Source organism: Pongo abelii, chromosome 1, assembly GCF_028885655.2.
Source record: "Pongo abelii isolate AG06213 chromosome 1, NHGRI_mPonAbe1-v2.0_pri, whole genome shotgun sequence".
Classification (NCBI taxonomy): Eukaryota; Metazoa; Chordata; class Mammalia; order Primates; family Hominidae; genus Pongo; species Pongo abelii.
This window is the reverse complement of record NC_071985.2, coordinates 68,749,514-68,770,042: the sequence shown is the minus strand read 5'-3', so window position 1 is coordinate 68,770,042 and position 20,529 is coordinate 68,749,514. Positions and strand designations below refer to the sequence as shown.

At 45.0% G+C, this 20,529-nt stretch overlaps 1 protein-coding gene across 1 annotated transcript in view; it reads left to right on the top strand.

Annotated features, from left to right (window-relative positions):
- The window catches only part of LOC129057762 (uncharacterized), a 79,983-nt gene that overhangs the window by 37,409 nt on the left and 22,045 nt on the right, over nt 1-20,529 (top strand). The window contains exon 4 of the mRNA XM_054548393.1: nt 4,353-4,434. Within this exon, the coding sequence (XP_054404368.1) occupies nt 4,353-4,434 (82 nt within the window). The remainder of the gene's footprint in view (nt 1-4,352; nt 4,435-20,529) is intronic.

Sequence of the window (20,529 nt, the reverse complement as noted above, 5' to 3'; positions counted from 1 at the left end):
GGCCTAGGAGGCCCCATGGCTGAGCCTCAGAGTGGACAACCAGAGCAGGGCCAGAGGGAGGATGTGGCTGGGCCCTAGAGGATCAGCAGTGCCAGGGAGCACTGAGGAGAGGCCTGGGCAGCAGGGGGCTGGTCAGACCATACAAGAGCATGTTCAGGCCATTGCCTAACCCGAGAGAACAGGTTATAAGCATCTCAAACCCAGCCGCACAGGGGCAGGAAAGGGTGTGGCTTAGGGACAGCACATGGGAAAGGCATTTAAGGGTTTTCATTCATAATTAGGTCAAAATGAGTCCCCAGTGTATTAAGATCTGTAAATAAATGAACAAGTTACAGTCTCCTCAGTGGAACCTGGTCCCATTCTTCTCAGGGCTGGTCAGCTCCCTTCTGGAGAATTACAGTCATGCTGGGTCTCCCTTCGAGACTGAACAGACAAACCAGACCCCCATACAGAAGAGAGTGGGGAGAAACCTCCACATAAGAGCAGCTTGCAAGGACTTGAGAACACGCAGTCTGGTGAAAGAGAATTTAGGGGTGACACTGCTTAGGTTCTGTATGTTCCCAAGAGCAGACCCAATGCATGGATGTTATAGGGAGAGATTTCAGCTCCAAAATCACTAGAACTATCTAATAATTCTAAACCGGCATGGGCTGAACCAGGACACTTCCTGGATTTGGAGCATCCAAGCAGAAGCCAGAACACTGCTATGCAGGAGAGGCAGATGTCTGCTGGGTCATGGACCTGGACAACCTTCAACATTTCTTCCAACCTTAAGATTTTGTGAATCGCTGAATGAAATTCTAATTTTAAAGTTTCTGACTCAGAGGCAGAGGAGGCTCCTATTTTGAGTCAGAGTACCCAAATGCAAAGATCCCAGCTCCTTGGAGACAGATGGACCTGGCTTCTGAGACTGGCTCTGTCACTCACTAGTTGTGTGCCCTGGAGAACTTCCTTTCCCTTTCTGAATTGCAGTGTTCTCATCTGGAAGATGGAGATATTTACCTGGCAGGGTGTTGTTGGCATTAAGTGAATCAATGTAGTAAACATGGCCGATTGTGTGTGTGCACACGTGTGTGTGTGTGTGTGTATGTGTGTGTGTGTTAGTGGGGGTAGGAGGAGTATAGGATGTTTGCCATGCTAGAAAATCGTATTATTGCCTACTGGTTAATTTTCTTCTTCCTAAGACCAGCTTAGAGAGCAACGGAACACCGAGTTTAATGAAAAGATGAAACAGATGCTGATGTGGTGTGGACAGATACTGGTTTGAATCCTCTTAGCAGAGAAGGGAAAGTTCTGATGTGAGGAAGATGGGGGAGGCACCTGTGACTATGCTGGGGGAAAGGGCAGGAGGAAGTCACCGCCTGAGGGCCACAGGTGGACACCCTCTGGCGCTGTACCTGGGCTTCTGGCCATGGGATGAGTTGAGCTATGTGGTGCTCACTGTCTTTCGGGAAAGGAATGGGCCTGGACGGATCTGCCTTCCCGCATAACTTTCTGCAGGTGACACCAGATCTGCAGTGATCTTCAGCTATGAAGTGGGCACAGCTTTTCTTTTAGCCCTCCCCACCTCGGCTTTCTGCACTTGTCCCTGCCAGCCCCTACTCCCTCTTACTTCATTCCTAATTCCTTCCTCCATCACATTTTTTCCCTTAGAAGCTCATGTACATAAGGAGGTATGAAGGACTGGCAAAGCTACAAGCCCGACCTCTCCCAGGGATGCTTGCATTTCAACTCTCAGCCACTGCCATTCTCCACTGGGGGCCTCTCTCCCACAGTGTGAGAGCGTGGGTGGGCGTGGTGCAGCTGGCACCATGCTGATGTCTGTCTCTTTGCAAAGCTGACCTACCCTGGGTCAGGTCCTGGCTGCCTTGAGTACTGGGAGAGGGTGGTGAAAAACAGGCCCAAAGCTCTGCGGGGAGCAGCCCCTTCTCCCCTGGCCTTTGGCTAGGAGGAAGTGAGTGGGTCCTGCCTTGGGGCCTCCACTTCCGGGGCCTTGAGGGCTGAGGCTGACTCGATGATTCCTGGAAGGTGATGATGTCATGGTGACATAGCAGTTCCCCTCCCCAGCCAAAGTCAATAGGAGAGTGGGTGATAAGTGTCTCTCATTGGCACAGAGGCCCGAAGCTCTCCGGAATGACCAAGTCCACTGGCTTGTCCAGGCCACTTAACACCACATTCATCAATAGCTCCCTTCCTCAAATTCCTACAGCTCTGATCATCTGTCCCTTCGGCGATCCCATATTCTGGACTTCCAGGGCAGTCTTGATTGATTTTAAACATTCTTCCCCTTTGTTTTTCCACGTCAACAAATTCACAAATCATAGAAATTCATCCCAGGTTGGCCTGTGCATCTTGGGGCTTTGGGGACACGGAGCCACCAGGCTTTCTCAGAAACAGAGCATGATCATGTGTACCCTTGCGTCCCAGCTTCACATCTGCATGTCTTTTCAACAATATTAATAGCTTCTTTAGAATCAGCATCTGTGTCTGTTTCTTTTGTTTTTTTCAGGACTCCTGGAAGGGGCTGAGTGTGTGGGAAAATCTAAAAATGCTTATGGGGAGGGGGAGGTTAAGCTCCCCTTCTTGTCCTTGTCAAGGGCTGTCTCCCACTACTTCACTGGGGGTGGGGGTGAAGGGCGCATCCGCAAGGGCCCCGTGAGTCCATAAGGAGATGTCTTTTGCTTCTCTCACCCGTGCTTATTAAAAGGTAACCTAGTCCTGGTGTGGGTTTGGGAAAAACGCTGCTGGACTTGGGCGTGTCGGGGTTGCTTTTGGATAGCCACTCCCTGCACTCTTGTTTACCAAAGACCTGACTCTCTGACAGACTGCGTCAGACCCGCATAGAGTAAAATGGATCCTTTGTCAGCTGGAGTCTGAATTCAAACGCCTTCTCTGCGGCCCTCCCCAGACCGACCCCAGCGTTTTACAAGGGAGCCCTGGCGTTGCCTTACGCTGCCCGATGCTGCCCCCTGCAGGCGGCTCGCAGACACAGCCCGCTCCGCTGAGTGTGGAGGCTCAGCCTGTGTCACACAAATGGGTTTTCATCACCTAGAGTTGTCAGAGCAGCTAACAGCGCATGAACAGGAAGAAAATTAGGCTTCTCTAAGTGAACTGGGTATTGAAAGACACTGAGATAAATGGTGGAGGCAGTGAGAATGACTGATGGTGTTTCAAGTCTGAAGTAAAAAGTTGGGGAGGTGAGGGTGGGAGAAGGAACTAGTGTTTACAGTGACCATGTGATTTCAATCTGGGCTCACAACAGCCTCAGAGGCAAATGCTCTGAACTCCTGTTTAATGGATGGTGAACTCGAGTCTTAGAGAAAAGTGAAATAACTGCCCAAGATTATACAGCAATAAATGGCAGAACCAGGACTTGAACTCAGTGACCCCAGGCCTTTGTGACATCTGCTGTCCCGCCACCCCACCATAAGAGATCATTGTCCTGCCTGGAGGAAGATCCCTTTGTCTATGGGATGAACTGGGTTTTTTGGAATGAAGGGGAAACTTCAACAGGGAATTCTCTTCACTAAGACAGTTTGTAGCTGTAGCCTCTGTCATGTGATTTGAGGGGTGTTTGGCAGATCTCCCTGCCTGAAAACATCTCCCCAACTTGCTCATCACATTGCCTGGAATTTCGCTATAGAAGAGTCCTTCCTTTGATTAAGATTGGCTAAGTGGTACTCCTGTTAAATGAAAATGCAATTCCTGTGGGGGAGTCACAGGTTAAACCTTTAAATCTTAATTCAACCTCAGTGGAGATTAGCTCATCAGGTTGCTTCATGCCTGTGATAGAGAATGAAGGGTGTGGGGAAATTGGAGGACAGGGGGTATTCCAAAATCTAATTTTATTACTAAATGTCTCAGAGACTCCTCAAACTGTACCAAATGAAACTCTTTATCTTCTCTCCCACACTCTCCCTTCTTGGACATTAAACATGCTCAGAAATCCCTGCATTGTCCCTCTCTCCTCCATCTGATGGTCATTGGGTCCTCCCCAGCCTGCCTCTGAAGTGGCACCTGAATCTCCACCGTGCACCCTCACTCTCTGGTCTGCTCAGGCCCTCGTCAGTGTGTTTCTGCCCCTGAGACTTTACCCTGTAATCAAACCTCATTGCAGCAGCAAATGAGAGCTTTCGAAAGCATGAATCGGAGGATGCTGCATTTCCTCATAAAATCTTCCTCAGTGCCTTAAAGAAAAGTGCCAACTCCTCAGTATTTTATACTTAGGAGAGTGTTCCCATCCTTCTCTCTTGCCTCTCCTCTGTACCTCTCATTACCATCCTCCTTTACCCCATTCCCCAGCCTGGTCATCTCATTCACAGCTCCATGCTTTTGTGCTTTGTTTTTGTCAGGAAAGCCCTTCTCCTTCAGTGGTCAGCTAACTACTCCTCCATGAAGCCATCCCTGATTCCTACTCCAGCCCCCAAGGAAGAGGTAAGTTTTTATGTCACCCCGCACTAAGCCCACACACATGAATGAATGGATGAGTAAACGAAGCTCAGCTGATGAGTGGACTATCCAGTTCAAAAGATGAGGTTGTTTCTGAAATGAATATAAACCAAACTGTGGCTACATTTTTGAAGGTTGCTGCTATGATGCACCGAATGTGTCTGTGTGTGCATTGGTGGGATACAAAGACTCTGTTAGGGTAAATAATTTGATAGGCCTTGAACTTACACAAGCAGACTAGTTTCAGAACATTGCCATGGAGACGAATGAGGACTCAAGCAGCAGGGTACCACTTAGGCAGTGACAGATTTTACAGAAAATGGGCTTAGATACACCTTTCTTGTCAAAAAATCTCCTAGCTAATGGGGAGAGTGCTTCAAGGCAGAATAAAAGCTTGCGCCCTCAATGAACAAAAAGCTCCTGAAGCTAGAAAACCAGGAAGTAGCAGGTCAGGAAGAAGACAACTTCTTAGCGATAGACTGAAAGACAAATGGCCAATGAGGATGTTGGGGCCATGCCATGATGTTAGATAGAGTTCAGCATATTATATTAGAAAATAAACAAAGGATGAAGATGTTTCAAATGTATCTTTATATGTTCTGTTGTGTGAAGTGAGGAAGCTGGTCCCTTGGTCCTTGGCAAAGTATTAAATCATTTATTTATTTATTTATTTACTTGAGATAGAGTCTCACTCTGTCGCCCAGGCTGGAGTGCAGTGGTGCAATTTTGGCTCACTGCAACCTCTGCCTCCTGGGTTCAAGTGATTCTCCTGTCTCAGCCTCCTGAGTGGCTGGGATTACAGGCACCCGCCATGATGCCAGGGTCATTTTTGTATTTGTAGTAGAGACGGGGGTTTCACCATGTTGGCCAAGCTGGTCTTGAACTCCTGACCTCAAGTGATCTGCCTGCCTTGGCCTCCCAAAGTGCTGGGATTACAGGCATGAGCCCTGCACCTGGCCATGTTAAATCATTTATTACAGAACTAGGACTATATAATCTCCTATGTAGCCACCATAGAACCTTCCAAGTCAGGGGTTGCACTTGGACACATCTGCCATCCAATCCACAGACCCCATTCAAAATTTTCAAGCTGTCCCAACAATGTCTCTTTTTCCTTTCTAGTCCAAGATCATATCCAGGAATACAAGTTGCATGGTTCTTGTGCCTCTTTAGTTTTCTCCAATTTGAAACAGTTTCTTAGTCTTTACCTGTCTTTCATGTCATCGACTGTTCTAAAGAGTACAAACCTTTCATTCTGCAGGACGTCCCTGGGTCTGTCTAATGTCCTGGTGTCCAGACTTGGGTCATGCTCCCTTGATAAGAACACCACAGAAATGATGCTATTCTCATTTCAGCGAATTGCATGGGGTGGAAGGAGGAGACATAGGATGTCAATCCATTCCACAACTGGAACTGTTTATTTTGATCACCAGTCATGTACCAACGTTTGTCTGCCAGGTTTATCTCTTATAAAGACCCTATTTACCCCCTTTAAATTGATGGCATTTTGTGGGGAGATAATCCTGTTCTTTATCAAACTTGTATCTCCCAATCTTAGCCTCCATTGATGTCTCCTGCCAGAATCAACCACAACTATGACAGTTTCCAAATTATGGTTTTCTATTTCCATCATTCCTTTTCATTTTATTAGTTGGTGGGCTACTGTAATATAAAGCTTTCCCATTTTCTATGTTCATTTACATATTTATTTCAGTAGGGAATCTTGTTTTATTCAATGGATTGTATTCCATTGCCATCCTTGTTTATTTTGATGTTCACATTGCTCCAGATATGGCCGGTGGAGTCCCTTCAGCTTGGCTCCTGCCTCCTTCTGACACATCTCCACCATTCTTAGCACCGTCTTACTTTCTGGCACTACAAAATGACCAAGGCTCATCATGGTACTTTTCCTTCTCCAGCCTGGAATTAGCTCTCTCTCCAAGGAGCCCTGCCTTCTTGTAGCGGAGAATGGTGTTTAGGAACCACGATCCGAGCCATTAGTGTGCTTCTTGTTACTGAGGTGTCATTGCTTCTAGGTCTGTTGAGTGGACAGATCTAGGAAATATATGTGTGCATATGTACACTCACAGGTGTATACACACATCTAGAACTATTTCCTTATCTACCTGTGTTCATATATTAGAAAACAGTAAGTCGATGATACTCACACCTCCAGTTCCAATCCACCTCAGTGTTCTTTATAGTTTCCTTCTTTTCTATATTTGTAATTCTCTTCTCCAACAGTAAGAAACCTGACTGTCATTATCCTCAAGATATGTACTTATTTGCTCAATAAGTTTACTTATTTGTGTAACGTAATCAATCTCCCAATGACACTAGCTGTGTCTTTCACCTCTACTCCCTGTCCCCACCCCTAGTGCCCTGTATCCTTAGGTGCCAGCAGGCATATCATCAATGAACTCCACACAGCAGCCCCCTCTCTGTCAGTACCCCATAGGGGCCCTATGTGACTCCTCCATACCAGGAAGGGAGGGGAAGGAAAAAGAGAAGAAAGGAAGATGAAGCCTGTGTGGATTGTTTTAACTGAATGCCAAAAGGAAGAAGGAGATGCCATTTCGCCTATTCCAGCAAGTGCTTTGTCAAGTATTGATCAATAAGAAAGTATAGATAGATGCTCATGCATGTATGAATCAGTGATGAATATGACTTTAACACATAATCTAGTTATTTATGTTTAAAAATAGTATATTGTCGATACCCCTTTCTTCACAAATACCCTAAAACCTTGTAGATGGGGTGGAGTGGGAAATATAAAATAGCAGAAATGTGATCAGGAGTTAAAGAAATGCCCAAAGGGCAATTCAGAGTTGCATTCAGGCCTCAGAACAGGACACTTCTCAAAATTTGGGGGACAAAGTTAAAAATAGCTTATCCTGGTGGGCATGCTGGCTCATGCCTGTAATCTCAGCACTTTGGGAAGCTGAGGTGGGTGGATCACTTAGAGCTCAGGAGTTTGAGACCAGCCTGGCCAGCACGGCAAAACCCCATCTCTACAAAAATACAAAAAAATTAGCTGGGCATTGGTGGTGCATGCCAATAGTCCCAGCTACTCAGGAGGCTAAGACTGGAGAACCTCTTGAGCTCAGGAAGCAGAGGTTGCAGTGAGCCAAGATTGCGCTACTGCACTCCAGCCTGGGCAACAAAGTGAGACCCTTTCTCAAAAACAACAACAAAAACAAAAACAAAAACAAACTGTTTATCCTCTGAGGTTGAAGCCAACAAAAATCAGCCCCAAATAAATGAGATTAACCATCTGTGGGTGGAACTGTCTTAGAAGATGACTTATAATTGACTCCAGGCATCTTTCACATCTCCATGAAGGAGAATGAAGAGCCTTCCAAAACCTTCCTCTGCAGGAGTTCATTCATTCAACACTATTCACCTTGATGTCATGTTTTCCCTTGTAACGTTGCTATTTATCTCTTTGGAATTGTATGTCAGTCGGCTGAGCACCGGAGGATATAACAGGGAAGAAAACACATTCCTTATAGTCAGAAAGTTCATGGTCTGGAGTGGGAGACAGTGACCAGGGCACTTCAGCACGTGAGCTACGTGCATTGAGAGGCGTGGGCATCCAGCTCTGACTGGGTGGAGGTGTGTGGAAAGGTGTGCTGGGGAGGTGACCGCTAAGTGGACACCTGAAGGACTCATGGGAATCAGCCAAGAGAAGGGAGTGGAGGGAATGTTACAGGATGAGTGGCCACATGTCCCAAGGTCTGGAAAAGTGAGAGAGCACGGAGAGCCTGGCCAGTGACAAGTGGGAATGTCAAGTTTGAGGGGGAATGGGATGGGGGCGAGATGGAGAACTAAGCAGGCCTGGATCATCAGAGGTCTTGGAAGCCGTATTTAGGCATTTGGACTTCGTCCTAGGGAGAGCGAGACATCCCTCAAGTGTGATCCGCAGATGTGTGATATGATCATGATCCCATTTTAGAAAAGCTCCCTGCCTGTGTACAACAAGTTAGCCACACTCCTAGTTAAGGGCACAGTCTCCACAAGACTGCCCTCACTTCAGACATCAGCCCTAAGTTTGGAGGTCCCCAGAGTCACCTTCTCTTCAGACAAGTTGCCTAGAAATTCAGGGGTTCCCACACTACTCTCAGGTTTGATGATTCACTAGAACAACTCATGGAAATCTGGAAAGAGCTATACTTATGATTACAGTTTTATTATAATAAAAAGATACAAATTGGAACCTGCCAAAGGAAGAGACACATACAGCAGAATCTGAGAGGGTTTCAAACATGAAGCTTCTGTGTCCTCAGGACACAGTGCCCTGCCAGCATTGTATGTGACAACATGCATGAAGGAAGTCCACTCAAGCTTTGGTATCCAGAGTTTTTACTGGACTATAATGAAGTCCAGAGCCTTCATTAGCTAGGTGTGATTGATTGAATTATTGCCCCTGTGGGTGGACTCGATCTCCAGGCCTCCTCCCCTTCCCAGAGGTCAGGCTGATATCATGAGGCCCAAAGTCCCAACCCCCTAACCACATGGTTGGTCCTTCTGGCATGGTCAACCCATACACTGAGTCCTCTCATACTAAATAAGGGACCCGCCACGAATAACACAGATACTCCTATCACTTGGGAAATTGCAAGGATTTAGAGGTTACCTCCCAGGAGCTGGGACAAATGTCAGATCTCTCCTTAGGTGAGGCCAGATTCCTTACTACACACTGGTGTGGCAATTAGATTGGATGAAAGCAAGTTTAGAAGCAGGGAAATCAATTAATAGTTGCTGTAGCAATCCAAGGAAGAGAACATGGTGGTCTGGACCAAAGAACAGCAGAAGGAATGGAAAGAAGTGGAAGGTTTTCAAATGCTTGAATCCTAGAATGTCAGGACTTGGTGGCTGACTACTGGATAAGGGGTTTGAAGGATGGGGAGGAGTCAAGGATGATGAGTAGGTATCTGGCCTGGGCAAATGGTTGGTTTGGGGCTGCTGTTTGCCAACACCTTTGGCTTTTCAGTTTCCTGAACAATCAGCCTCGCAGAGTGCTTGGCACATAGTGAGCATTCCATAAATATCTATTGAATAAAGAATGAACGAATGAATGGACTCATCTTTAAGCAAAAGAGACAGTGACTGGTCCTAGACTGCTGCAAGAGAGCAGACCAGGCTCAGAAATGTTTATTGTCCACTTCTGAGACGGGGCCACAGAGGAGCTCACCTGTCTTCAGCAACTGGACATTTTCACCTTCCATGTAGGAGGCTTCCCAGGCCTGCTTAAGTAGGTGTGTGTATGTATGTGTATGTGTATGTGTATGTTTATGTGTATGTGTATGTGTGTAATGAGGGGTGGCTCTATGCAAGTTGTGAATTTTATTGATCATTTGAAAGCCCGACTCATAATACTATTTTGGGGAGGCTTGAAAAGGGGCTCATGTGTACTTAGAATGGAATTGGGATGAGTGTTGAGGAGGAACTTACTTTCTCCTCTATTCACATTTCCGTATGAGGGAGTTTGATTAGGGTGCCATTCCTAGCTTCTCTCTGTCTCTTACTCTCTTTTCTTTAGTAGTTGAACTGCTTAGTGAGCCTGTAAAGGAAATTGAGGGTATGTGGCTCAGCCCCTTCCAGGCCCTCTCTTAGGATCTGCCTGCTTATAGAGAGTATGATCATTGCTTTCAGCCAGGTGCTTAGTGAGGCAGGCCCCACAGTGGGAGGCCTGGGGGATGCAGCTGTGCTAGTGCATGGGAGGGCGAGTCTGCCTGATCCTGGGATGCAGTGTTAGAAAGCACACGGTTACTGTGTCCCTAAGTCACATTTCCTCAATCGGTTTTGTTATTCATGTGTTCATGAAAGAGGGACGATGTCTATTTCAATCTCTTCCCAACACTGGGCTCCCAGCTGAAGGAAAGATGTCTGCAATGGGCTTTTCATGGCTGAAATGACCCTGCCCTGGTTCCCTGGGGAGTGGTTTTATGGCTCCCTCCCAGCTTGAGTTCCCGTTTGTCTTAGTCCATTTTCTGTTGCTATAACTGAATATCTCAGACTAGGTAATTTATAAAGAAAAGAAATTTATGGAATTATTATAGTTCTGCAGGCTGGAAAGTCCAAGGTCAAGAAACCACATTGAGCAAGAGCCTTGCTGGTAGGGACTCTCCATAGAGGCTCAAGGTGGTGCAGGGTTTCACATGGTGGAGGGCTCATGAGAGACCTGAACTGGCTTTTAATAACAGACTCGCTCTTGTGATAACAAACCCACTCCCCTGATTTCTCATTAATCCATTAGCTCATCAATCCATTCATCACATTAACTATTAATTATTAATCAGAGCCCTCCTGACCCATCACCTCTTAAAGGCCCCTCCTGTTAATACTGTTACATTGGGGATTAAGTTTCAACATGAGTTTCAGAGGGGACAAATACTGTTCTTTTAGAGAGCCTCCCAGATTCCCTTCATGATTAGAATATGGTTATACAGTCTGAGTTGGGATTGAGTTAGGGTTACTGGATTGTGATTTCCAGCTGGTTTTAAGAACCTGAACCTGGTACTCGATAAATACTAGTTGATGGCCTGGGGAATGTGAAACTTACTTAGGCTTGTGTGATATTGGTGTTGGATGGGCTTTGGGCAAGACACCAGTGGATATGGGCAATATCTTGGTGCTGATGTTGGCTGCTCCCAGATGCATCTGGGGACTTTTCCAGTGCTAACTAGCAGGTGCTATTTGTTATATCACAAAAAATCCTCCAAGTCCACGTGACTGGAAATTGGGGGCAAAGGTCACCTCTGAAAGCTTATTTCTATCTTACTCCTACATCATTCCTGAAGAGTCCATGTGCTTATTATAGATTGTTGTGGTGATAAAAGAGATGAATTGCTGAACTGAGAAAAATACTACAAAGTAGAAGCAGGGGATTAAATATACAAAATTGTAACCTGTAATCAAAATTATGACTTTGATCTAGGCTTAGAAGTTGTTATCTTATCCCATGTTACCTTATCCCATGTTACTGGCAGGCAATGTAAGGTCAATATATTGCCAAAGAATTTGCCAGCCACACTGGGCAGTGTCCTCTCTACTAAAAGGCCACAGCCATGGAATGAGAGCCCTGCTCCTGGTCACAGACAGCCCAAGTCTGTTCTGCGAGCCAGATTTAAGGGAGGCCATAGCAGTGCCAGATGGTAGAAGCCAGAGTATGGACTGTGGAGCCAGGTAGAACCTGGTTTGAATCCTGCCTCTGCTGTGAATGACCTTGGGCATAAAACTTAACCTCTCTGAGCTTCTCTGAGCCAGTGTCTTCTTATCTGTGAAATGGAAATGGTAACATCACACTAGATTCTTGTCAAGATCAAAAAAGATGATGTACTTATATGCGTACCTAGCACCATGCCTTATTGACATTGACATGTGAGACCCTTCCTCTCAGACTCAATCCTGATTGCATCAGAACTCTACAAGGCCTGGCATCCACTTATCAATGGTATTAATTTCCTCCACGAGGCTGCTTTGACCTCCAGAACCCAGCAGGCATGCTCTTCTGAACTCTCCACCTTATCACCTGCATGGATCATATCTTGCTTTGCTGAGTGTGCTTTCTATTCCTGTATCTGCATTTTACTTCCTCGATTAGGGTGTAATCTCTTTCCAAGCAGAAGCTTTCATCTTTTTAAAATTTTCCATTTTTGCATCTTAGCGCCGTGCCTTTTTGTACATAGCACTTGCTCAAAAAATAGGGATCGGTTGATATTTTATCTACTTTTGTGTCCTAAAAATTGCCCCAGAGTCATGAGCTGAACTTAGCTTACATGAGGTCATTACTACAAAGTCACAACATGTTTATTCATTTATCTGTTTATGTGGTAGCCCTACCATGACTCATGCATCCAAATGAGGATTACAGCCGTATAAGGGGCACTGTGAAGGCTGACTGTGATTCTGGGAGCCTGTCACCTCGCAAAACATTTTTGGAACTCCTGCTTTGAATCAGTGCCAGAGTTGCAATGGTGAATCTTCACACCTCCTGGGAGGAGTTATTTTTGGAAACAGTGAAAATCTGTCTGGTCACATTTGGTAGGTGTGGTCATTCAGGGCCTGAGTGTGAAAAGGGATGCTCAGTGGAGTGATAATTAGTTAATATTTAATTGGCCATTTCCAGTGTGTCAGCCAGTTTACATCCACTGTCTTATTTTAATCTTAATGTGACCTCTATGAAGCAGGTGGTCTTATTATCACCATTTTATAGAAAAGGGACCCTGAGGCACAGAGAGTATGAATCACACCCTGTACAAGGAGTCCATGGCTTTTTACCCATTATTAAGCTAGTGTAGCAGGCATGGGGGACGTACCCAAGTAACGCTTATGTACTCTAGCAGAGATGAGGGACCTGGACACCTTTTTTAAAAACAATAAGGCCAAGGACAGCCACATTTGGATTAGTGGGAGCAGGGGGAGAGTATGGGGGATGCGGGAACCCGGGAGGAGCTAAGAAAACTGATCAGATCCTGCATCATAGGTGAGTACAGGCACCCCAGGGGGCCTGCTGGGAGAGACCAGAGAAGGGAGGAGAGCACTGGGGCTTGTTTGGGAACCTCTGAGTGGGTAAAGATGGTCACTAAAATCTCCAACCAAAGGAATTCTTTTTATGCCTCTCTTTTTTGCTTTCTTAAAATTGTATTCATACTTGCTGATTATAAAAGGAGTTCAAGTTCATCACAGAAAACTTAGAAAATACAGAGAAGTGATAAAGAAAATAAAGGTCATCTGTAAATGTCCCTCTCCTCCCCCAGGCCTCAGGCTTTGCTAAGACAAGGCCACTGAGCAGATCAGCACACATCGGGTTATTTATAAAGCTCCCGCCTTCCTCTCCACCCACTCCCTTCTCTCTTGGCTATGGAGAAGGCTTCGGCCAGGACATTCCCTTGCAGCCTACTCAAGCTGCTATATAAAGCCCTGCACTTCTTGGGGCTGGATCAGAACGTTCCTTATCTCTCTGCAGCAGGACGCTGATAATCTGCCCAGCTGGCAGGCGCTCTGAAGTTGGCTTGGGCTGCTGCTCTCAGGGTCTGCAGCCCCTGTGTGGTCGTCTTCTCCGGTTCCCACTGAAACTTGGCCAACAACACTAACTGAAACCTCAAATATAGGAAGTTGTTTGCTTGTTTCATTAGAGGGCAGTTGCCAGACAGCTGAGATGAACTTAATGGTCTTGGCATGGGTGACTGGTGTGTCCAGCACATGCAGGCTCTGTGGTCAGTACTGATGGCCCATCATGACGTCCCCTTTGGAAGCAGCTGTGCCAGCTCCCTCCTTCCCCAGCCCCCACCCCTGTTCCATCCCCTTTCTCTGCATTAGTGCTTGGCTCAGAGTCTTCTTCATCCATATGGCTTCTACAGGCAAAGGCCTTCTGTGGCCAGGTGGCCTGCTGCATTGCAGTTCCACAATTCCAGGCTGGACTTCTACCTAATTGAGAGTGGACCACAGCAGACGTACTTGCCCTGTCTAGAAAATAAGTTTTGTCATGGGAGGCAGAACCATCTTATTGCTGCAAGTCAGGGCAGAGGAGTGTACAAAAGAGGCAAGGTATTATCCTGAAAAAATATACAGGTTTTAAATCGGAGCTGGTGTGACATCCTAGCTTCTCCACTTAGAAAGAAGTGTGATCCTAAGTAAGTTATGTAACCCCTTCGAAGCCTGGTTTTCTCATCTTTAAAATGTAGAGTGATATTTCCATCTTAGAACTGTTGTAAAATGTAAATAAGATGACATATATAAAGCACTGAAAACATACATCAGATGGCATTATGGTAGCTATTTTTTTGTTTTGTTTTGTTTTTTTTTTGAGATGGAGTCTCACTCTGTTGCCCAGGCTGGAGTACAGTGGCACAATCTCGGCTCACTGCAACCTCTGCCTCCTGGGTTCAAGCAATTCTCCTGCCTCTACCTCCCAAGTAGATGAGATTACAGTAGTGGATTACACCCACTACCACCCCCAGCTAATTTTTGTAGTTTTAGTAGAGACGGGATTTCACCATGTTGGCCAGGCTGGTCTTGAACTCCTGACCTCAGGTGATCTACCTGCCTTGGCCTCCCAAATGCCGGGATTACAGGCATGCTAGGATTACAGGTGTGAGCCACCGTGCCCAGCCTTATGGTAGCTAATATAATTATTGTTAATAATATTATTATTTATGAACATTTGAATGAGAAAGAGTTGGTGGTTTCTTTTTTTCCTCTTAGATTAGAGATCCAATAGGGAAACTTTTGACCTTGGTTGTTAAGAAACCCATCTAGGCAGGTAGATGTGTGTTTCCATTGATATTTAAATGAGTTTTTCAAGTTTTGAGAGAATTTTTTCAAAGCAAATTCTGGGCCCTGAGAAGGTTCTGGTTCACCTTCGTATTGGCTTCATAAGAATCAGATCAACCTCATATGAAAAGGCAAGTCGTTGTACCTACTCATTGGTCAAAATTTAGTAGCAAAATATTCCTGCTGTAAGCCACAAGACATTTTCAAGATGGAATCATTATCTATAAAACAGCAATAATGAAAACATCACTTACCAGAACTTAGGAGGTACACTTAAAGCAGTGTCCAGAGGAAAATGCTTAGTGTGATGGATCATTTTATGTGTCAACTTGACTGGGACACAGGGTGCCCAGATATTTGGTCAAACATTATTCTGGGTGTGTCTGTGAGGGTGTTTCTTTTTTAAAATTATTATTATTATTTTTTTGAGACAGGGTCTTGCTCTGTCACCCAGGCTGGAGTGCAGTGGCATGATCTTGGCTTACTGCAAGCTCCACGTCTTGGGCTCAAGTGATCCCCCCACCTCAGCATCCTGAGTAGCTGAGATCACAGGCATGCCACCACACCTGGCTAATTTTTGTATTATTATTATTTTTTGAGATGGAGTCTCACTCTGTCAGCCAGGCTGGAGTGCAGTGGCATGATCTTGGCTCACTGCAACCTCTTCCTCCCAGGTTCGAGCAATTCTTATGCTTCAGCCTCCCGAGTAGCTGGGATTACAGGTGTGCACCACCACATCCAGCTAATTTTCCTATTTTTAGTAGAGACAAGGTTTTTGCCACATTGGCCAGGCTGGTCTTGAACTCTTGGGCTCAAGCGATCCACCTGCCTCAGCCTCCCAAAGTGCTGGGATGACAGGTGTGAGACCCCATGCTGGCTGAGGGTGTTTCTATGTGAGATTAGTGTTTGAATTGGTAGACTGTGTAAAGCAGACTGCCCTTCCTGATGTGGGTGAGCCTCTTCCAATTCGTTGAAGGCCTGAATAGATCAAAAAGGCAGAATAAGAGAATCTTCTCTCTTTCTCTCTGCCTATCTTTGAACTGGAACATCAATCTTCTCCTGTCTTCAGACTCAGGCTTGGACTGGAACTTATATCATAAGCTCACCTGGTTCTCAGGCCCTCAGACTTGGACTGGAATGACACCATCAGTTCTCCTGGGTCTCCAGGTTGCTGACTGCAGATCTTACAAATTCTCACCCTCCATAATTGTGTGAACCAATTCCTCATAACAGTTTAATACATATCTACATAGATATCCGATTAGTTCTGTTTCTCTGGATAACTCTGATTAATATGCATAGTCTTATAATGAATTAATACAAAATTAAACAGGAATGAGAAAATGAAATAAGCATCCAATGGAAGTAGTTAGAAAAAAGGCAATAAATGTCAAGAAAGCAGAAAGGAATTAATAAATGTTAAAACAGAAATCAATTAATTAAAAAACAAAAATATTTTATAATTGATAAACTGATACATAATAAATACATTCAAAATAAAATTCTTTGAAAAAACAGTAAGATTTCTAAATTGTCAGCTAACCCTCTCAAGAGAAAAGAAAAGAGGAAGCACAAATAAGAAATGCTAAGGGGTACTCGAGAGGCTGAGGTGGGAGAATCACTTGAGCTCAGGAGTTCAAGATCAGTCTGAGCAACAGTGAGATGCTGTCTCTAAAAAAATTAAAAAAAAAATAGCCAGGTGTGGTGGTGCGTGACTATGGCTCCAGCTACTTGGGAGGCAGAGGAAGAAGGATCACTTGATCCCAGGAGTTCAAGGCTGCAGTGAGTTATGATCATGCTATTGCCTGGTTGACAGAGCAAGACCCTGCTCTTAAAAAATAAAAGAAAAAAGGAAATGCCAACGGGATAATAACTATAGATAAAGGAAATTAAAAGAATCCTTAGGGATTATTTTGCTCAACTACATGTAAGAAAATTTAAAAACTTACATAGTTAAGAATTAACCTTACCCAAAGAGAGGTTTGGCTTTTGTCCTGGCTCCTGGAAGTTAAGCTCTGGATCCTTGGAACGTCCTGCCTGATAAGAGTGTCTTTGTCTACCTGGGAGCCGTAGGCCACCCTGGATAGTCAAATCCCATGTGTTTTATGATGGGAGCTGGGAGCACATGGTATCTGCTCTACCTCCTGTGGGTCCAGAGAGGAAAGGTCAGCCCCATGGACAGTCAATTATGTCTGTGTTCTTGAGCCCCAATGAAAACTCTGGGCACAAAGGCTCAGGTGAGCTTCTCTGTTTGGCAATATTCTGTGTGTATTGTCACACATTGCTGCCAGGGAAAGCAGCATTTTCCATGGCTTCGCAGGGAGAGGGCAACTGGAAGCATTGTGCTCGGAACTTTCCTGGACTCTGCCCTACGTGCCTCTTCTCTTGCCTGATTTTAATCTGTATCCTTTCTCTATAATAAACCATTAACCACAATGTAACAGCTTTTAGTGAGTTATGTGAGTCCTGGCAAATTATTGAAACTGAGGGTGGTCAGTTCCAACTTTGTAAAGCCTGACATATTGGATACTTTTCTGGGAAAATATAATTTGCCAAAAACTGACTCAACGTCATAGTCAATATCAGTTTTGCCTAGTTAACCTATAAATTAAAAGAAATCCCAAGAAACCTAACAGTTCATATGAAAAAAGAAGCAATAAAAATCAATGGGAAATGAGCCCTACAAGATATACTGTAATGCATATTATAAACCTACAATAAATAAAATAGTGTAGGACATCTTGGAGTTGCAATGAGATAAGAAGTCCAGAAATAGACCAAAACTTATTGGGAGTTTAGCTTCTGATAACGATGGCATTTCAAATCATTCAGGAAAAGAAATGAATTATTCAATAAATGGTGTTGAGACAACTGGGTAGCCATCTGGAAAAAAATTAAGTTGGATTCATACCTCACTTCTTATATCAGGATACATACCAGGAGAAGTCAGCGATTTAAATATTTAAAAATGATAGAAAGAAATTTGGGAGAGTAAAAAAGGATCTAATGACCATGTTGGAACAGGGAAGAACTTCCAAAGTATGACACTAAAAACAGAAGCCATAGAGAAAAAAACAATAACTTCCATTGCATTAAAATTATGCATGGGAAAAAGAACAAAAGTCAATTCAGAAGAGTAATGTCAAACCAGAAAAATTATGCTAATATTCCTAATGCATAATGACCTTCTCTTCATCAACAAGAAAAATGACATACTATACAGTGAGAAAATTTGCAAAAGGTATGAACGGAGAGTTCATAGAAAAAGGAACACAAGTGTTTTACAAACATATACAAAGCTGCTTCATGTTACTCATAATAAGAGAAATAGTAAAATAAAACAACAGAGATAGCATTCACCATTTTTTACTTAACAAATTGACAAAAGATTAAAAATTTGTTTATACACTGTTGGTGAAGGTATGAAGAACAGAAACTCTTATGTGTTGCCAATGGGACACTAAATCTATACAGCCTATATAGGTGACAAAAGTGACAAATGCACACACCTGTTGTTTAGCTTTCTACTCCTAGCAATTTATCCTAGTCACTTTTGGACAAAATGAAGTATGTACCAAGTTATTCACTGCAACATTGTTTGAAAGAGTAAAAGACTGGATACCTTTTAAATGTCAATCAAAAAAGCAGTGACTAAATCAGTTCTTGTATGTTGAGGCAATGTAATACTATGCAGCTCTGAAAAAATTAAGATTAGTTCATCCTTAATGCAAGTAAAAAAAAAAAAAAGAAGGAAGTTTTGTTTTGTTTTTTTTGAGATGGAGTCTCCCTCTGGAGTGCAATGGCATGATCTTAGCCTCAGGCTGGAGTGCAATGGCATGATCATTGCACTCAGGCTGGAGTGCAATGGCATGATCTTAGCTTACTGCAACCTCCGCCTTCTGGATTCAAGCTCTTCTCCTGCCTCAGCCTCCCAACTAGCTGGGATTACAGGTGCCTGCCACCATGCCCAGCTAATTTTTGTATTTTTTTTAGTAGAGATGGGGTTTCACCATGTTGGCCAAGCTGGTCTCGAACTCCTGACCTCATGATCCACCCACCTCAGCCTCCCAAAGCATTGGGATTACAGGCGTGAGCCACCTTGCCTGGCCCTCGAAGGAAGTTCTTTATGTACTGATATGGGAATAACCTCCCAGATACACTTCACAGTGAAAAAATAAGGTGCAGAACAGTGTGTGCAACAGTGTGCTATCATTTCTGTAGAATGGGAAAGAACATATGTGACAGTGAGAGCTGATATATAGTGTTGAACCTCCCTTGCGAGGTAGGTACCACAATTATATCCTGTTCTGCAGATGAGGGTAACTGGGGCATAGAGAAGTTGTCCAAGGTCACATACTAACTGGTGAGGAGGCAGTGCTACGTCTTGAACTCAGGCAGTCTGGCTTCGGAATTTATACTCTCATTACTACATCATGTTCCTTTGTATGTATACCTGGGCATATTTGTTTGTATTTTCATAAACTATCTCTGGGTGATTAAGAGAAACTATGGGAAGAGGATATTTCACTGTATTTCCTTCTGTGCATGTGACTACCGGGTCAAATGAAATATTATCTATATATTTTTTAAAAATTCAATAAACATATGATTAGGAGCAGGGTGCAGGGGAGGGGGATATGTTGCTTAGGACCTGAGTTCCTTAAGGCAGTTGTAAAATTCCAGCCCGGGTACCAGGGGCAGAAGGTCTCCGCCTGCTGTGCTGGTTACACTGTGTGGCCTCACCATGGCTCTGATCCACTCATGGGGCTCTTGCATGAATGGTGGGTGAAGGTGAGCCAGGAGATGCCAAGGTCCTGCCTACTGGAGGGCTGTGCCAGCCCACCCTGTCTTATTCTGACTTTGGGGCCCAGGGTCAAGGAGGTGGTCAGCAGGCTGGACTCTCCACTTGGGCCTTTGGTGTGATCCGTGGCCATCGTCCCCACACCCCGCGGCTATCAGTTTACCTGCTGGGCTTGCTTGGGGGTCTCAGGGCAGTGGGATGGGATGGGGCAGGGTCTATTTTTGGTGGTGCCCATAATGGGTTCCTGCACAGGAGCATGTTCCTGGGAACGGAGGTGCTGCAAGCAGGAGCACCTTCAGGTTTTCAAGCACTTGGACTTCGCTTCAGCTCCAGATAAGAGGCCTACACAGCAGTGTGAGGGAGTCACCCATGGCCACAGAGAGGGCTGTGGGGCTTCCTTTCTGACATACACTTATCTGAAGAGAATTTCCTTTCTCTGCCCTCCCCTTTCTTTGCTTGTCTGGGCACAGCCTGGTGCTGCTGTGTGATGTGTTGGTGCCAGGTGTTCAGAGGCCACCCCTCCCCAGTGGCTGGCCTCCTCCTCCATCTGTGATGAAGGAGCCAGAATACCTGCAACAACCATGCAACCTCACAACCACAACTGCCACAAATCACACAACAACCATAGCTGCAACAGCCACAGCCATTTGACCACACACCACAACTGCAGTAACTACCAGAACTGCAGCAACCACACGAGCCATAACAGCAGCAACCACAACACCCGCACAACCACACATCCGCAGTGGCCATTAGCTGCTGTTTACCAAATGCGTACTGTGCTCTCACTTAAGACCCTGAGATGCGGTCTTGCAGCCTCCTGCTGTAGATCAGCGGAGGCTGAGGAGGTTGGGTGACTTCCGAAGAGCGTCAGGCAGGAATGGGTGGGGCTGGTCTTCGGCTCAGAGACCTTGCTCCTTGGAGGGAAGGTGTGGTCCTTTGAGGACTTCCATGTCAATTTGGCTGTAAGCCCTCGAGGATGGAAGCTCTTTCTAGTTTCC